Below are 17,980 nucleotides of genomic sequence, written 5' to 3'. Positions count from 1 at the left end.
ATTTATCGGGCTGCAACCGAAGATTCGCTTGTCGTAATCTACCCGCTAATTTATTAAATTTTATTTTATGTTCTTCCAATGAACTTGCATAAATCACGATGTCGTCGAGATAAACAAATAATTCTATGCCTTGGAGGCCTGATAAAATTTGATCCATTAACCGCTGGAAAGTAGCGGGCGCGTTTTTGAGCCCGAAAGGCATGCGATTGAAATGATAATGACCATACGGCGTCGAGAATGCTGTTTTCGGTGCATCCGCCGTGTCCATAGGAATTTGATGAAAACCGGACGCAAGATCAAATACGCTAAAGTATTTCGCGCTCCCTAATTGATCTAGGATATCGGTAATATTCGGAAGGGGGTAAGCGTCGCCTACCGTTTTTTCGTTAAGCATGCGATAATCTATGACCATTCTCCATTTTTTATTTCCCTTGGAGTCTGGTTTTTTGGGCACTATCCACAAGGGAGAATTGTATGGTGAATCAGATGATCTAATTATTTTATTATCTAAAAGTTCTTTGACTTGTTTGTTAATCTCTTCCTTGTGAATAGGCGGGAATCTATACTGTTTAGTGTTAATAGGTAGATTGTCGGTCGTCGTAATTTTATGGCTCATCTCGGTTGTACACGTAAGTTTATCATCCGGTAATCGAAAGAGATCGCTATGCTTCTGAATAAGCATGTCGATGTGTTCCGATTCTTCTTTATTTAAATGATCTAGCCGAAGGAGTTCCCGGATGATTTGAACTCTCTCGTTTCCTTTCGTATGAACTGTAGCGCAACGCGTCGATCTACCTTTTGAATTTATCTCATTTTTGCCATGAAAATTAGGATTACGCCCGTTGGTTGAAAAATCAAAATTTTTACCATTCGAAATAGTCTTGTTTTTACTACAAGAAATAGAGTCAGATCCGTCACCAACATTATTAGAATCTTTATTACTCGAAATTGTTTTATCTTTATTGCAAGAGATTGAATTAAGTTTGTCACTAATGCAATCAATGCTCGAAATTATTTCGTCTTTACCACAAGAAATTGAATTGACTTTGTCACTAGGACAGTCGATATTTATATCACTTGCTTTTGCCTCATCTTTGTTGCAAGAAATAGAATTGAATTTGTCACTAAGACAATCGATATTTATATCGCTTGATTTTACTTTATCTTTATCGCAAGAAATAGAATTGAATTTGTCACTAGGACGATTAGAAATTTTCTCGATTTCCTGTAATTCTATACTAGGAATTTCGAGTCGAATATCAGAATTATTCGTATTAGTTATTCGAGTGTATACCTTTCCGTTTCGATTCGTCACGACCGCATCACCGAAGTAGATTCCTTGTCCGACGCTAAGTCGCGGAATGTAACCTTCGGAGATTTCAGAATTAGTAACCCTAAGGCAAAGTGTCGTGCTTGATCTACCAGGTACTACGATAGTTTCTCGTAGCGCGAAGGGGATGATCACCCCTTGCCAATGTATACATTTTCCATGAAAATCGATTTTAGTAGCATCGCGAAGAAAGTCAAATCCTAGGATGCCCTCTTGCGCGATGGGAAAATTATCAGGAACGATATGGAAAGTGACAGGATAACCCATAAAATTTACTTCAATAGACCCGAGAGTTTTAATTCTACCATTAGTTATTCCGCTAAGGAATAATATTTCCTGTGTATGGACAGGAGTCTCGGGATGTACGCTCCGTTTTTTCACTAAATTTGGCGCGGCGCCAGTATCTAACATAAAATCTATTCGTTGAAGAAGGCCAATTGCGGATATAGAGACAGTCGGAGCATGCGAAAATTCAGTCGGGTTTAGGGTTGCGACTCCGATGATGTGCTCGGGGTGGCTTCGATTACGTTTATTGGACGCGAATTCTTTACGAAGTCCACTCGGGGTGCGCCCGTTTGTCCCGAGGGATTTTGCGCGTTTCCCGACTGCAATTTCTGTGAGTTATTATATTCTCGTTTGCGACATTCTTCGATTTCGTGCCCGCGGTTCTTACAGTAGCGGCACCATTTTTCCACAGTATTATTATTATTATTATGGTTATTTGGGCGTAAATTACGCGCGTTTTCTACCCGAGTCGGATTTTGATATTCGTTCCGCAGATTTTGATTTCGTGAAATTGATTGATTGTGATCGGGTGCATTCTCTTTATTTGCAAAACCGTGGCGCGGTGCCGCGGGTCCACGCGAATCACGATAAATCGGCTCGTTTCGAGAGTTGATGTTATTATTGTACCGGTGATTGGGTGTCGATTGCGCGAGGGGACGTCCGATAGAAGTAACCGGGTATCTTTCGGGGATACGCTCGTTTTTCGGTCGCGTATCATATCTTTGCCTATCTAATTCATGCCTTTTCGCGAGGGCTTTGGCGACACCGAAAGCTTTAAACGGATCGAATTCTTCATCTAACGGCATTTGCAACCTGTATTCTAACGGTAACCCGTCGCGGAATGATTTCGCGGTTAATTTATCGATTTCTTTGACTAACAAATGGGTTACTGACCCCTTTTCGCGTCGTTCGGTGTCTAAAATAGCGGCGCGAAGCTCTTTGATACGACTGATGTAATCGAGCATGTGTTCGTTTGGTTTTATATACACAGTGCTCAATTCACCACGATATTGGTCTACTGTTTTTGGTGAACCGAATGCGGTAGTTAGAAGATCAATCAACTGTGTTATTGTTTCGCACGGTTCATCTTCGACGGCGTAGTAGGCTCTACCGCGGAGTTTGTTAATTAATAGTTTCGTGAGATTTCGCTCGGAAAATGAAGGCACTAGTTCTCTAGCGCGACGGCAAGCGCGTACGAACTGTGATAATGGAACATTGTATCCGTCGAATGTAGGTACGGATTCGGTAGCTTCGCGAAAAGATACCTTCGGAATTGGCGACATTTCCGCTTGTTCCTCCTGTTGATTATACCCCCGCTCCCTATTCGTTAATCGCGTACTATCTACTTCCTGTCGTAACTGACTCAACTCCCGCAAAATCTCATTTTTAAACGCGTCTTCGCTCTCTTGTAACTGTCGGGATTCTAATTCTTTTTGTCGGATTTGTTGTCGTTCTCCGGCCAACAATTGTAAAGATTCGTTTCTTTTGCGTTCGAATTGTTCGCGCTGAATCCTAAGAGCTTGATCTTGTTTTTGCAATTCTGCGTGTTGCATTTGTAATTGCGATTGTTGCTGGGCGAGTTTCGCGCTCATAATTTCAATTTCTGATTCACTAAAACCCCCTTCTGGTTTAGGCCCCTTTTTATTTCGCGTATCCATTTTAATAGACGTAGCAATTCACCAAAATTTTACCGTAGGGCGCGCGTGCCTATGCGACACCTTTTTAATTAATTATTCGAACAATCCCACCGCTGTCACCAAATTTAATGTCACGTCCCGGCGCGGTGGCGGTAACACGTAGTGTTCGCACCTTTACGCGAGACTCAATCGGTAAGATTCACGAACCAATGAAAAAGTAAAAGATCAGAAAAAGAACGTGAAACACAAATGTTGTGTTTAATATAAAAAATCGTAACCAAAATCCCTTTCTAATGGATAGCGAAATTAAATGAGAGATCGTAAGGGAAGCAGTATCGCATTGATATTTTGTTGCTCCTTACGCGAACAACGTGTATGACCAATAATTAGGACCGTATTCTAATGAATAATAAATTTAAATAATAAATCGTAAAGGAAACCAGTATCGCATCGATATTTTGTTGCGACTCTGCAAAACAACGTGTATAGTAATAATTAGGACCGTATTTTAATGAATAATAAATTCAAATAATAAATCTTAAGGAAAGCAGTATCGCATCGATATTTTGTTGCGACTCTGCAAAACAACGTGTATAGTAATAATTAGGACCGTATTTTAATGAATAGTTAATTTAAATAGAGGCGAATAATGAATCCGAGTAAGACCACAAGAAAATGAATATGATAATAATGCAGCAACGTAGTAAGAAATAGTAATCAACCATTGTGACTGACATGTAATTATTTAAGTTTTATTATCATGCATTTGAAATGAAAGAATCGCTTAATACCATTAGAATGCATCAAGTATATGTTGACCGAAAATTTAAGAGAGTAACATTGGGTTTCGCTGATCATAAAAACTTTCTCCGTTTTCAGCGAGATTTTGCATATAATTAAGGTACCTGTCTTCACATTCGTGACACTCGGAAATCGGTTGAATCAACGCGAGGTAGCGATGGCAAATAATGCAATGTAATCTTGGGCGGCGACGCCCGACGGATGCGTAATGCCTATCATTTAAAACTACGAATAAACTTTTATATTCAATCGGTTCGCTAGCGATGCATTCTTTGCAAAGACGCTCTTTTGCCGTAGGATTCACGAAGCTGGTTTCGCGAACGCAACTAGCTAAGGAGTACCTATAAAGATATTCCAATCGAGGCGACCGACAAGCGTAACGTTTCCCCACACACATATCAATTATTTAAAATTCGATTAATCAGACGGTTGATTTAATAAGCTGGTTATAACTAACGTACGTATTCCCGCCTCCGCCAAGTAGAACGCTGGTAGGATCGGGAAGATTAACAACACTTCGTCCTTCTCGAGTTAATTGATTTGTTAGCCTTATAAAATGATTGAGACACGCGAGACAGTGACGCACTGGAAAAGGTTGAGATACGTTCTGGCCACAAACACGACACTTTGCTAATGGAACTATAGAACCGATATTCAAATGATGTCCGAGGACGTGTTCGAAATCATTTCGCGTTGGTTCTGATAAATCGTGATAGCAATTGAGGCACAATATCGTGCCAGTATTTCTATTCAAGCACGCGTTATCCAAGATACAGTACACGAAACGACAATTACAATTTGAGTCTGGGCGCGAAGATGTTACTTCGGTATCTGGCATTTTCTCTTGCTCAGATTTTAACTTTAAACCTTCCCATGCAAATAAATTTGGAACGGACTCACCGGTGTCGACTTGTATGGTACCTGAAGCCAGTGATAACTCAATCTAATTGTAAGGCGCCCGATCGGTTCCAGGATCGATCTTCCAATAGCAGGCTGATAGTCGTATGGAGATGAATCTTCAGATGCGTCATTGTTGCTGGTTATCTTGCGGTCGAGGAATCACTGCACTAGAGTTATTTCGCGACACGTCTTTACCTTTTATTATTCGTTGGAATTTAAGGATCGCACGCTAAATTGGAATAATGTTTAAGGATTTGAAATTAAAGATAAAATTCTCAAAGCAACCAAATAAATGTAATTATAAATGAAAATAAGAGTACATTGGTTTATAAATGAAATTACACTCAAACGAACTTATAAGATAAGAATTCTTACAAACATATTAGCACTTATGTTCTAGAAATGGAACGCGCAGTTCGCGAATTAAGTAATTGAACATATAAAATTGATAAACCGAACTTAAATTAACCGTACCGAACTAGGACGAAACTAGAACTGGAATTAGAATTAGACCAAGACTGAGTCAGAATTGAAATTGCGAATGCGAAGACTAACGATTTGACCGAAACTGACTCTCTGACTGAGTATTGACGGCTTACTGAAAAATTGAATACTGACTCGGCGGCATCGCAGGGCCCGTATTTATACTCCTCTGGATCTTCAGAGACAAAGGTTTGTCCTATGCAATAGGACCGCACATGGATGTAATCTCGCTTTAGAATATCGAATGTTCGAGGCATGGTTTATATAAAACTGCAGGCGATACTCGAACCTAAGTTTTGAGAGTGGTATGGTTAACATAAAACCGTAGGTGATATCCGGACCTAAGTTTTGAGAGCGACGACAGATAATTTACAGTCGTACGCTTTGAAACGCAACAAGGGGTTTACGTTACGCGAAAGGTTTCGTGTTGCGCCTTTCTGGCGACATGTGTCGAGCGCTATTGATACAGCGAGCGATAATTCCAAGAGGCGATAAACTAGAAAGTTTAAAACAAAAATTTACGAGTGGAAATCTACTTGCTAAAATATGGGGACGTTACAATTATTTTATTTCAGCGCGAAGGCGACTGTCGATAAAGAGAGATTCTTATTTGCCTAAAGGAGGCATTGATTCTACAGACGATTGTCGGTAAGGAAGGTCCCTGAGGGATGCCCGCTAGTAGGTAAGGTATAATAACCTATAAATGGGAACAGAATTATAGTGTTTCATTCATAGAGAATAAAATAATATATATATAAAAAAAAAGAAAAGATATCAGTCAGAATACAGGAAATAGAATTATCCGTTTACAAAGAAATAGTAATTATAGTAGGAACATAATAATCTATAAGTAATAATAAAGAAAAGAAGGATATATTAATACATAATATTCTTATACTTAAGAAGAACAGTTATATGTATATAAAATAAACGCAATGATCTTATAGATAGAAAAATAAAGGAAAGTAACATATATACTTAATTATCTCGTGAGATCCATAAACAAATACTATAATTATTCAGAACGTAAGAAAAAGAACTAGATCGCTTTAATAAAGTAACATAATTAGAGATTAAACGCAATGTTAAACGAAAATATAGAAAAGAAAAATATAACTAGAAATACTTTGGTTGGAATATCACAAATTAATATAGATTCGCTTATTCATAACTTAATCTATTGTAATCACCAAGGGTTGAGGAACTAATTTAAAGCGGAAAAACACAACCTCATTGGAAATGATTCGAGGAAGTACCCTTATGATTTTGCGCTCTAATATAACTGTAGATGCTTGAGAAGAGGCGTCTGAATCGTACTCTAAGGCAATTGGTGGGGGTTTTATCGCTTTAAGGAGTGATCCTTGTTTAGGAATAGCGGGTTCGGTCCCAATCGTTATATTCCCTAGGGAATTATCCCTATTAAGAGCTCTAAGCAATTGTTCCTGTCCCAATTCGGACGTAAATTGTTCTATCTCAGATATACTGGGAGGACTGAGCTGACAGTCAAAATCCTCGTAGAAAATTATATCTTCTTTTTCATTTGGAATGAGAAATTCCAAGATAGATCTCTGAGAAAAATCAGGTTCGGAGAAGAGGCCATATCTCAGTCTTTTCAATTGGATAGCCTTACCCGATCGTCGGGAACGCGACATCTAAAGGTATCCATTATAATCAATAAAAAATATCTACGTTAATTAAATCGAATCTAATTTCATTTGTTATTGGTATTAGTTAATTTGTTAATACTTATTTCTTTTATTTGTTTCAGATGCAGCCGGCAGACGTCCAACTGGAATCATCGAGGGAAAACGCGGACGAGGTAAGTACCGACTTAATTGTTATAATTTATATATTAATCTTTATTGTTTTTGTTTCAGGTGTTGTCCCGATAAAGTTGAAGGTAAGTATATTGTTTATGAATAATCACTAACCATTTATTATATTTGTTTCAGGTCCAATTCATCGAGGAAAGTCGATCGACCCGTTAGGCGGTAAGTATAAGGTTATAGTGTAATAATGTTAATTAATATTGTTTTATTTTATGTTATTAATAGGTTTATTAATTGTTTAGGGAACCACTGTGAAGATTATTAACAGGTAACTCTAGTTTGATTATTAGTTTCCTTGATTTTTATTAATAAGTATCTAGAGAAAATCTAGTGATTTCCTAGAGAAATTAGTTATTAGGCAATATCTTTGTTATGAATAATAGATTTGATATTTAGGCTTGATAGAAAGATTGCTGAACGTTTAAGGAAGAGATAGTGTAGTTAGTTAATATAAAATTATTTGTTAAACATATGATTTATGATAATTTTGTTTGTTACAGATCCGGCTGACGTAATGACGAGGTTGAGAGACGGCGAAAGAGCTTTCTATCAATCTTCTATATAAGATAGTTATTTAATTGTTTAAATAATATTGTAATTTGTTTAATAAAATTATTATTCCATAGAATGTGGCAAAATAGATGCAGAATATTAGTAATAGATAATATATTGTAACTTGAGTGTAAAAGCGATTATAAATGTTAATAATTATATAATTTCATTAAGTGATTGTATTAATTAAATAAAGAATGATGAAATAAGATTGTCGATAAGGTTTATTAGTTAATTGAATTCTGGCGTGTATAGTCAAAGATACAATAAAGTGGATAAATTAATGTTATATAGTAAAACTGGTTTTAATTAATAATAAATAGATAATGTGTATGTATAACTGGTAAGAGAGAGATGTCGAGCAAGATTAATATGAGAACGCCCTATGGGAGGCGCTAAGGATTGAGGTTTTTAGAACGCTCTATGAGAAGCGCTCAAGGAGATGAGTTTTAGAACGCTCTATGGGAAGCGCTCAAGGATGTGAGTTTTAGAACGCTCTGTGGGAAGCGCTCAAGGTGGGGAAGGAAAAGCTCTATCTACTACACTTTATCAACTTAATTATTAATTAATATTAATCTTTATTATTTATAAAATATAATGATTTAGTAATTAGGATAATTTGACTAGTTATGCCTTAAATAATTGTGTAGCTATACCTTAGAATTGCGCGTAAATGGCAGCGCTTTTACGTAATTGTTTAATTATAATTTATAGAAGTACTCCATTAATATAAATGTATTCACAATTAGATGTGTTCATAATAGTTTATAAATCGATGTTAGTAACAATAAGCTCACTGTTTAATGTTTAAATCACTTTGCACTATTTGTTTATAATTATAAATGTTGAAAAGCAGTTAGTTAAGCACGTATAAAGTTTATTATTAAAAGCAATTAAGAAGCGTTAGTGAAATGGTAGTTTATTAGCATGTTAATAATTTATTCACTTACCTTTGGTGCAGTAAATGGGTTTACTGATACAAGGACCTTATTTTGTTATTAACAATCTCTTGTTGAATGTAGTAGGTTGATTATTGTCCTATTGGAATGGTGTTGGCTCGTGGTTGTTAATTAAAGTTATTTAACACTGAGACACTATTTTATCTATAATAACTGAGACTCACACTTTTATTTAACTACTTATACAATAATTTAACGCTAGATTAACAATTGAAAGGCGGAAGGCCGACTCGCACGTGGTGAATAATTTCTAGGTTAGGTCCCGGACTAGCGAAGTGACAACAGTTGAGCGTACTTTCTGAAGAGTTAAGAGTGTGCTCTTGACGAGGACGGCCGCTTATATAGGGACTATCCCTACTCTCTTGACCTGCGCATAAGACATCGTATGATCGATCGCGTGATCTGTACATTCCTTTCGGATGAGATCATTGAGTCGCACCTGTATTTACATTCGTACAGTCTGATGTGAAAATTTAGGTTAGGTTACAGGTGCGGCTAAAAGTATTCTGTCCTAGTTACTTTCCGTTGTCACTAGTGATCGACCATAGACTAGTGTTACAGTGATTACGTACTACATGTTATTTCGAGTTTCGCTTTCTATCGCTTTATTTTATAATTTAGGTATAACATTTCGTTGTTTTATAATTATGGCTTATTAGTTAATAACATTTGTTAATCTTTTTGTATAAATTATTAAACATTGTAACGTATTTAGTATAACTTTATGATTATTTCGAGTTTCACTTTCTATCGCTTGATTTTATAATTTAGGTATAACAATTAGTTGTTTTATGATTATGGCTTATTAGTTAATAACATTTGTTAATCTTTTTGTATAAATTATTGAACATTGTAACGTATTTAGTATAATTTTATGATTACTTTGTAATAGAGATACTTATTTGTTAATTGTAACGTATTTAATATAACTTTATGATCATTTTATATAATAGAGATACTTATTTATTAATTATATCGTTATATACTAGTTTTAAGTGGATTATTGTTTAAGATTGTTATAAATATTAAAGTTTTAAATTTTACCGTGTATACGGGATGGAAGAAATGTAGAGAGTAGAGTATGGTGACCTTAGGTGGAGTCGCCATACGTAACATCCCTGTCCTAAAAGAAACGGATTGCTAGGAAGAGCCGAGTCGGAGTGCTCCCCGGTGGCTCGGGAGATCTGCAGCGTGCTCACTGCAGACTGGAATCGGTCCCTACTGGCCGGAGCGACGGCCTTATATACCCGGCCGCCCCACTTGGCGGCCGCATTCCGGTGACGTATTGCGGCTGGCGGCTCGATGCGCGGCCGATCGTCGTGGCCGATTGCGCGGCTAGTAACATGAGTTAAGCCCATGTTACAAGCTTTCCATCTAGGAGACACAGATCGACACTGTGTGACACGGTCAAACACCGTGCTTGGATACTTGATGGAATGCGTTTAGTTCTGAACTAGACTGCTAGAGTGTGCTTATGTCTTCCCATGATTAGAGACCTTTTAATAAGGGCGGTATTCATAGTTCGTTCTTATATTCAAAATCGTCTTAAGCACGGACTTATATTCGCTCTCTTCGTCAGACACAATCTATGTGTGATGAAGAGAGCGAATATAAGTCCGTGCTTAAGACGATCTTGAATATAAGAACGGACTATAAATACCGGCCTAAGAGTCTGGCCATCACCACATATCATCAATATCTCGATTTGAAGCATCGTGATTGGTCCGCCATTTTTTCTCTAATGACGTAATAATATCACGTGATATGGTCAAGCAGTGTTATTGAGCTTTTTACACTGAGCTAAATAGTGAAGACAAGTTAAAAAAATAAGGACAATATTTTTAAGAAATACATGTTTTAAGAGATATGATTATGAAAAAGAATTATTTTATATTGCATTATTAGGTAAGTATATTTTTAATTTTATGCTATTTTAAAATATCTTTTAATCATATAAAATAATATAATTTCAAAATAATATAACCTTTTAAGATATATATTAAATTTACTATAACATTTGTAATCCAAACTTGATACAAAATTAATTATAAATTTAGTATGTGTTACATAATAGTTTATGTAATAATAAATATTATTAATAATGTTTATCTAATAATAAATGTTATTTTTGCAAATTTATTATTATATATCTATTATACATATGATTTATATTTTATATAGTCATTGCATACTTCAGCAACAGTGACAGGCCAGTGACAGGTTGTACAGCTCCTGGTTGTACAAATTCCGACCAAAAGGGATTTATAATGAAAATTTTTCCTCGAGATCCAATTCGGCGTGCGCAATGGACAACAAATGTTAACAGAAAAGGATGGACACCTACCAAAAGATCATTTTTATGTAAAGTATGTTTAGGATTGAAGACTCTGTTGCACCAACGTAGCTTAACTTTAAACTCGGTTTAACTTATGTTATTTATTTTTAATTTTCAGACCTAGAAAAAGATAATGTTAAAGATCATATATCCGTTTCTTACTGTTTTTTCTACGTTGGTGCAACCGGGTTTTATACAATTATATATAGGAATCTTTTTTCGTAAATTAACATATAAATGATATACTTATGCCTAGATATTATTAAAAAAATTATAATAGGTCGTTTACAGTAATCAACCGTTTATGTCTTAAATTTATAATTCTTATATCTTATTTTTATCATTTTTTTCAATGTGTTTCGCGCGATTTCTGTTTCGCGAACTCGTCGCGACTTGCAGATGCAACACGACAGAAAGTGCCGATCAGCGAGGGGAGGAACGGAAACTCGGAGCAGCGAGAATGCCTTGTTGGAGCAAAAAATCTTTATTCGCTGGCGTAATTTAACAGTCTGTCCTTAACAGATGGCTCACGAGCAACGGGCTCACGAAAACCTTACACTCGCGTATTGAAAATAACACTCTGGCTTATAGTCGAAGCAAAAGGAGCTAGACTCGCAGAAAAGAAAAGGAGACCTTCGTCTTGAGGGACTTCCAGGAGCTCTGGCTTCGGCTCACGCGCGGCGGCTACTCGCTCCACCACCGCGCGTGCGCCTCTGCCAGGATTGCTAGTTATCACGCAGGGCGCAGGTGATAGCGGATTCGATTCGCATATGACGCGAACATACCGCCCGCCTCGTCCAGTGGACGAAACAGGTCACAAATGTTTGAACAATCGTCCAGATAACCGCCCGCCGTGCAGGAACGGCGTTACAGTTGAACGTCTCTAGTTACCTTAAACTAACATTAACTCTAACGCAAAATATTTACAACTTACAACTAATGACGCTGGGGTTTACACAGTCACGTGAAGCGCGGCTGGTAGAACGGTAAAACAAATAAAGGGAAGGAACTGTATTTAACAATGTATTTAAAGATGTTACGGAGAAACCTTAAAGCTAAGGATGAACGGGTTGCTGCGATGAGCTTGCGTTCTGAACGTCTTGACGCAGTGCTTCTGCTGAGTCGATCGCACAGCTTGACGATCGGTCGTGAAAGGGTGCTCCTGGCGGTGCGCACCTCCGCTACCCTCACCAATCCATCTGGTCCGGTGGTGACGCCAATGACTCTGCCTAGCGGCCATTTGGCTGGCGGCAGTATCTCGTCGACGACGAGCAGCAAGTCTCCTTTGGCAAGGTTAGGCCTTTGTGATTGCCACTTGGTCAGCTGTTGGAGTTGGTGGAGATACTCCCTTGACCACCTGGACCAAAAGTGATTTCGTAAGTTTGATAGTAAATGCCAACGATTTACGGGGTTGCAGGAGGCATCTGTCGGAGCGGGCTCCGGTAAACCTGTAAGGGGCTCTCCCACGAGAAAATGCCCCGGAGTGAGAGCCACCAGGTCCGACGGATCGGAGGAGAGGCTGGTCAAGGGCCTCGAGTTGAGACACGCCTCAATTTGACAGAGAAGAGTCGACAGCTCTTCGTATGTCAAAGTGCGATCGCCTAAGAGGCGGCGCAGGTGGTGCTTAACTGAGCGCACCCCTGCTTCCCACAGGCCACCAAAATGCGGTGCGTAAGGAGGAATAAAGCGCCACTTGGTACCGTCGTTCGCTAGATAAGCGCTGACGTCCTTGTGGAACTCAGACGCTGCCTTGAAGAGACGGCGCAGCTCTGCATCCGCCCCCAGAAAGTTGCGACCGTTGTCGCTCAGCAGCAGCGAGCAATGGCCTCGACGACTTATAAATCGGCGGTATGCCGCAAGAAAGGCTGCAGTGGTCAGCTCGGTTACGGCTTCCAGATGGACAGCCTTGGTAACTAAACAGACAAACAGGCAAATGTAGCCTTTGGTGGTACCACGACCTCGGCCCTTAAAGGTTCGGAGCTGGATTGGACCAGCATAGTCCACGCCTGCAGACGCGAAGGGCCTGGCAGGTCTGACCCGCTCAGGCGGCAATTGACCCATCCTTTGTTGGCCAACTTCAGATTTGTAGCGCGCACAGCGTACGCACTGGCGAGCCACTTGGCGGACTCTTGTAGCCGCCCCAAGAATCCAAAGGCCACGAAGAAGATAACTTCTCATCAAGGTTGGACCGCCATGCAAGGTTGCGTGATGCGCGTGGCGGATGAAGAGGAGCGTGAGAGGTCCCTCCCTTGGGAGGATGAGCGGGTGGCGCTCATCGTAAGAAGACAGAGCTGCCTCAATACGTCCACCAACTCGCAAGAGGCCCTGCTCGTCAAGGAACGGACGCAGACGGCGTAGGGGCGAACTTGAAGAAATGGCTCGCCCGACTCGTAACGCCGCAAACTCTTTGTGGAACGCCTGCCGCTGGGCAAGACTTATCCAGCGGAGGCGACTCTGGAACAACTCCCGAGACGTGAGGCCGCCTGGTTGGCAGGGGTTTTTCCGACATCGATTAATAAATCTGAAACAGAAAGAAGTTACGCGCAAGAGACGCGTGAGCGAGGAAAACCGCTCCAAGACTTCCTCCTCTGGTTTGGCTTGTGTGGTGTGCGCCAGGACGCACTTCGTTCGCTGCTCTTCTTCCGCCTGGTCCCCTGAAGCTATGGTTTCTAGAGGAGGCCAGAATTCTCGTGGTTGACGCAACCAGATTGGACCGCGCCACCATAGATCTTGGTTAAGCAGCTCAGTCGCGGGGATGCCGCGCGTGGCCAGATCTGCCGGGTTGTGCGAAGTGCGAACGTACCTCCAGTGATCTCTAGGAATAAGTCCCTGAATCTCCGCCACCCGATGGGCGACGAAGGGTTTCCATCGTGAAGCGTGAGACTGGATCCATCTGAGGACCACTTGAGCGTCGGTCCAAGCAAAGAGCGTGGACTCAATAAGATTCAGTTCCGTCGTAACTCGCGTGAGGAGACGTGCGAGCAGGACTGCTGCGCAAAATTCAAGCCGAGGGACGCTCTGGGTTTTGACTGGCGCCACCTTGGTCTTCGCCAGCAAGAGGTGCGTCTCGGCTTCATCGCTCGCGCCGGCGACCCTGAGGTAAACCGCCGCGGCGTAGGCTCTCTCGGAGGCATCCGAGAAGCCGTGTAATTCCACTCCAGAAGAGAGTGGACTCCAGTTAACCCACCGTGGAATCTTGACCTCGTTGAGTTGTTGCAGGGAAGACTGGAATTGGCTCCACGCTTCCGACAAGTCGTTGGAAAGAGGCTCGTCCCAACGACTTCCTTGTAGCCATAGATCTTGTAGGAAGACCTTGGCGTATATCAGGACTGGCGCTGCCCAGCCCAGAGGATCGAACAGCCTCGCTAATTCCGCGAGTGCTCGTCGCTTTGTTAGTTCCTTCGGGCTGGAAGCAAGGATAGCTGAAGATTCCTCCGCGAGAGAAGTCACCTTCAGAAAGAGAGAGTCCGTGTGAGGACTCCAAATGATGCCGAGCGCACCAATTGTTTCGCCGAAAGGAAGAGTTCGGACCGGCGTTTCAAGTCGTGGACACAAATCCAATGAGTTGGAAGCCCACTTGCTAAGAGAGAAACCTCCGGCGCGCAACAAGGAGACAAGCTGCTCCTTGGTCTCGTGGGCGGCGTCAAGCGTGTCTCCTCCAGCCAGAATATCATCCACGTAAGAGTGGTTTAGTATAGCTGCAGCACCCATCGGGAATTGATCTTGCTCGTCCTGCGCCAGCTGCTGGAGCGTCCGCAGAGCTAGAAAGGGCGCCGAGGTTGTACCGTAGGTAACGGTAGAGAGCGTGTAGTCACGCACTTCCTCTGACGCTTCTGCCCGCCATAGGATGCGTTGCAGATGTCTGTCGTCCGGATGGACTGAGATTTGACGGAACATCTTGACGATGTCCGCCATGAACCCGACACGGAGTAGTCTCCACTTTGTCAGGATGACCCAAAGGTCAGACTGAAGCCGAGGACCTGGCAAAAGAAAATCGTTAAGAGAATATCCCGTGGTGGTCCGGAAGGACGCATTAAAGACCACGCGAATTTTGCCATTGCGGTCGCCCGTCTTAAAGACCCCATGATGAGGCAAGTAATACGAGTCGCGTGGGATCTCGTTATTATGTATTAGGTCCATATGACCGAGCGCCAAATACTCGACCATGAAGTCAATGTAGCGCTTGCGCAAGTCAGGTTGCTTGCTCAAGCGTCTCTCCGAGTTGAGTAGCATCGATAACGCCGCTGGACGGGAGGCTCCTAGTGACACCTCGGCCGTCTGTTTCCTGGGAAGGCGCACGACGTAACGACCGGTAGAGTCTCGAGAGTGAGTCTCTCTGAAATGTTGCTCCACCCAAGCGTCCTCAGGCTTCGGCAACGCTGTGCTTGAAACTTCCTCGATCTCCCAGAATCGCTGCAACGCCGCAGTCAACTCGTCGATTGGTTGTGCATGATGCACAGAAATAGAGGGGGAATCCTCTCCGGGAGTGGTACTTCCAGTGAGCACCCACCCGAACACCGTGTTCAGGGCGGTTGGCGTACCTCGCTCCCCTTCCTGAATCCCGGGTCTGAGAACCCGACCGAATGTGTCGGCGCCGAGGATGACGTCGACCTTGGAAGACATGTAAAAGTCCGGGTCTGCCAAGCGCAGACCTTTTATGTGTGGCCACGAACGTGAAGGCACGCTCCTTGCCGGCAAGAGATTAATAAGGCTCTTAAGCACCAATGCCTTGGTTTCTAACTGGAAAGCCCTTTCGACCGGCGATCCTATCGTCACGGTCACCTTCGCGTTTGAAGTACCCGTCGGTGTACCTTGGAGTCCGGCGACGGAAACGTTAACCCGTCTTTGACTCGCGCGCACGAGCCGCACCACTCGTTCCGACACGAAATCTGATTCGGAGCCAGGATCAAGTAACGCACGCACTGTTGCAGAATGGCCTCTGTCACCTTGAATCGTGACTAACGCCGTCGCAAGGAGCATCGTACTGTTGCGTCTCGAGGTCAGAGAGGTCACGCGTGCATTGTGCACCCTCGTTGTCGAGGTCTCAGAGGGCCCGTCACTCTTAGGCTCCAAAGAATCCGTGAAAGTCGATTGACTATGGAGAGTAGTGTGATGCTTACCGGCACACACCAGGCAGCGTCCTATCGTTGAGCACGCATCGATTTGATGGCCGGCGCGGAGACAGTTCTTACATAATTTCGACTTCTGCACCTTTTCAGCGCGCTGTGCGACGGTCAGCGCCTTATATTTCGCACAATACGCAATGTTATGCTGTTCGGCACAGAGTGAGCATTTGCCCCCTTTTACCCTTGCGGTTGAGGTCGTATTTGCTAACACGCGAGCCCTTTTTTGTGTCCGTTGCGTAGACGCGGAAGCGGAACGCGTGAGCAAAGCCTCTGGATTGGCCGCCTCTAAGGCTCGCACGCGTGTCTCCAGAAAGTCCTGGAGTTGTTTAAACGTCGGAAACTCACGGTTGTCTGCGAGCGAAGTCTCCCAGTGGAGTCGAGTCTGAGCGTCAAGTTTGCTCACCAGGATATGGACGAGCCAGTCATCCCATTGATCCACCGGCCGTTTCAACGACGCGAACGAGCGAGTAGCTTGCGTCATTATTCCAAGCAAGCGCTTGATCTCCGTTGGAGTGGCTTTCGTAGCGGCAGGGCACTCCAGTACTTCGCGTAGATGCACGTACAAGAGCCGTCGCTTGCTGTCATAGCGCGCGAGAAGATCGCGCCAGGCACCCGCATACGCGTCGTCGGTCAGCGGTACATTCGCAATTACATCGGCAGCCTCGCCAGCGAGCGAGCTTCGGAGATATTGAAGTTTTTGCACCGGTGCCATATCGGCGACGTCATGCACGAGAGACTTGAAGAGATCGCGAAAGCTCTCTCACGCTATCTGCTCCCCCGAGAATCGCGGCAAGCTAATTTTTGGCAATTGAATTTGCCGAAGCACATTAGAAGTCTCTCCGGTCTTCTCCGGTTGCCGCGCTGGCTCGGTTTTGAGATACGGTGCGATGCGGGACTTTGTCTCGATATATTTCTCGACTATCATCGAGTATAAATCCTTTGAGATATACTCGGTCGTCTCGATCTTGTCGCAAACGATAAGCGCTTCGTGATTATCCGAAAAACGGCTCCAATAATTTTCCAGGAGCTCCAGTCGCGCCGTCAGAAAGGAACGCGTCATTTTTTCCTTGCCGGCCTTAGCTATATTGTCCCAGAAGCGTTCGATATAGCCTGCTGAAACAAGCTGTTTTTTGAGTAGCACTTCCATTGTAGATCGCGTTATAAGTGAACGTGAGTGGAAGTAATAAAAATAAGCTATCTTCGTGCGAGGAAACGGAAAGTTCAGTAATAAGATTACTGCAAGGCGCACTATGTCCGATCGCGAAAGCTTGAAAAGGGTGCCTCAAAGCTCGCAGGCTTAATGACCCTGCAGAGGTGCATGCAGCAAGCGCACCTGCAACGATCAACACGGTCGCGAATCACCGAAAACGCTAGAGAGCGTTGGAGAGCGCGGCGACGTTACGCGAGCAACGCAATGCACTTGAGAGAGAGAGAGAGCGTAAATTAGCGAGCGAACGAGCGCAAGAGAGGAAAGCGCGACGCGGTTGTCGAACAGCGAAGACACTACGCGGCCGCGCGAGCGGTGATCACGCGCTCGTCACGCGCACATACCGGTACGACGGCACAGCCGAGTTACATAGGGCATGCTAGCGCGGGCGAGAGAGAGAGATAGAGAGTCTTAACTCACCAGGCCGCAGCACTCGAGAGTGCGACAGAGATAGCGAAAGAACTATCTCGTACCTCCTGCTTCGTTTCTTCTGTCCTCAGCTTTCCTCCAAAGGGCTGCAGGGTGTAGTTCTTCAT

General features: G+C 42.7%; 1 protein-coding gene across 1 annotated transcript; it reads right to left on the bottom strand.

The window, feature by feature from the left end:
• Positions 1–12,071: 12,071 nt before the first annotated feature.
• On the bottom strand, positions 12,072–16,949 carry LOC136997653 (uncharacterized). The gene has a single exon (XM_067348672.1). The coding sequence runs from the start codon at positions 16,947–16,949 to the stop codon at positions 12,072–12,074; it is 4,878 nt and encodes a 1,625-aa protein (XP_067204773.1).
• Between the last annotated feature and the right edge of the window lie 1,031 nt (positions 16,950–17,980).

This window comes from Linepithema humile, chromosome 2 (genome assembly GCF_040581485.1).
Source record: "Linepithema humile isolate Giens D197 chromosome 2, Lhum_UNIL_v1.0, whole genome shotgun sequence".
Lineage (NCBI taxonomy): Eukaryota > Metazoa > Arthropoda > Insecta > Hymenoptera > Formicidae > Linepithema > Linepithema humile.
Note: the sequence above shows the minus strand (reverse complement) of the source record. Positions and strands in the feature narration are given on the sequence as shown.

Coding starts and splice junctions, on each gene's coding strand:
- LOC136997653 (XM_067348672.1), bottom strand. CDS start 16,949: ATGGCACCGGTGCAAAAACTTCAATATCTCCGAAGCTCGCTCGCTGGC.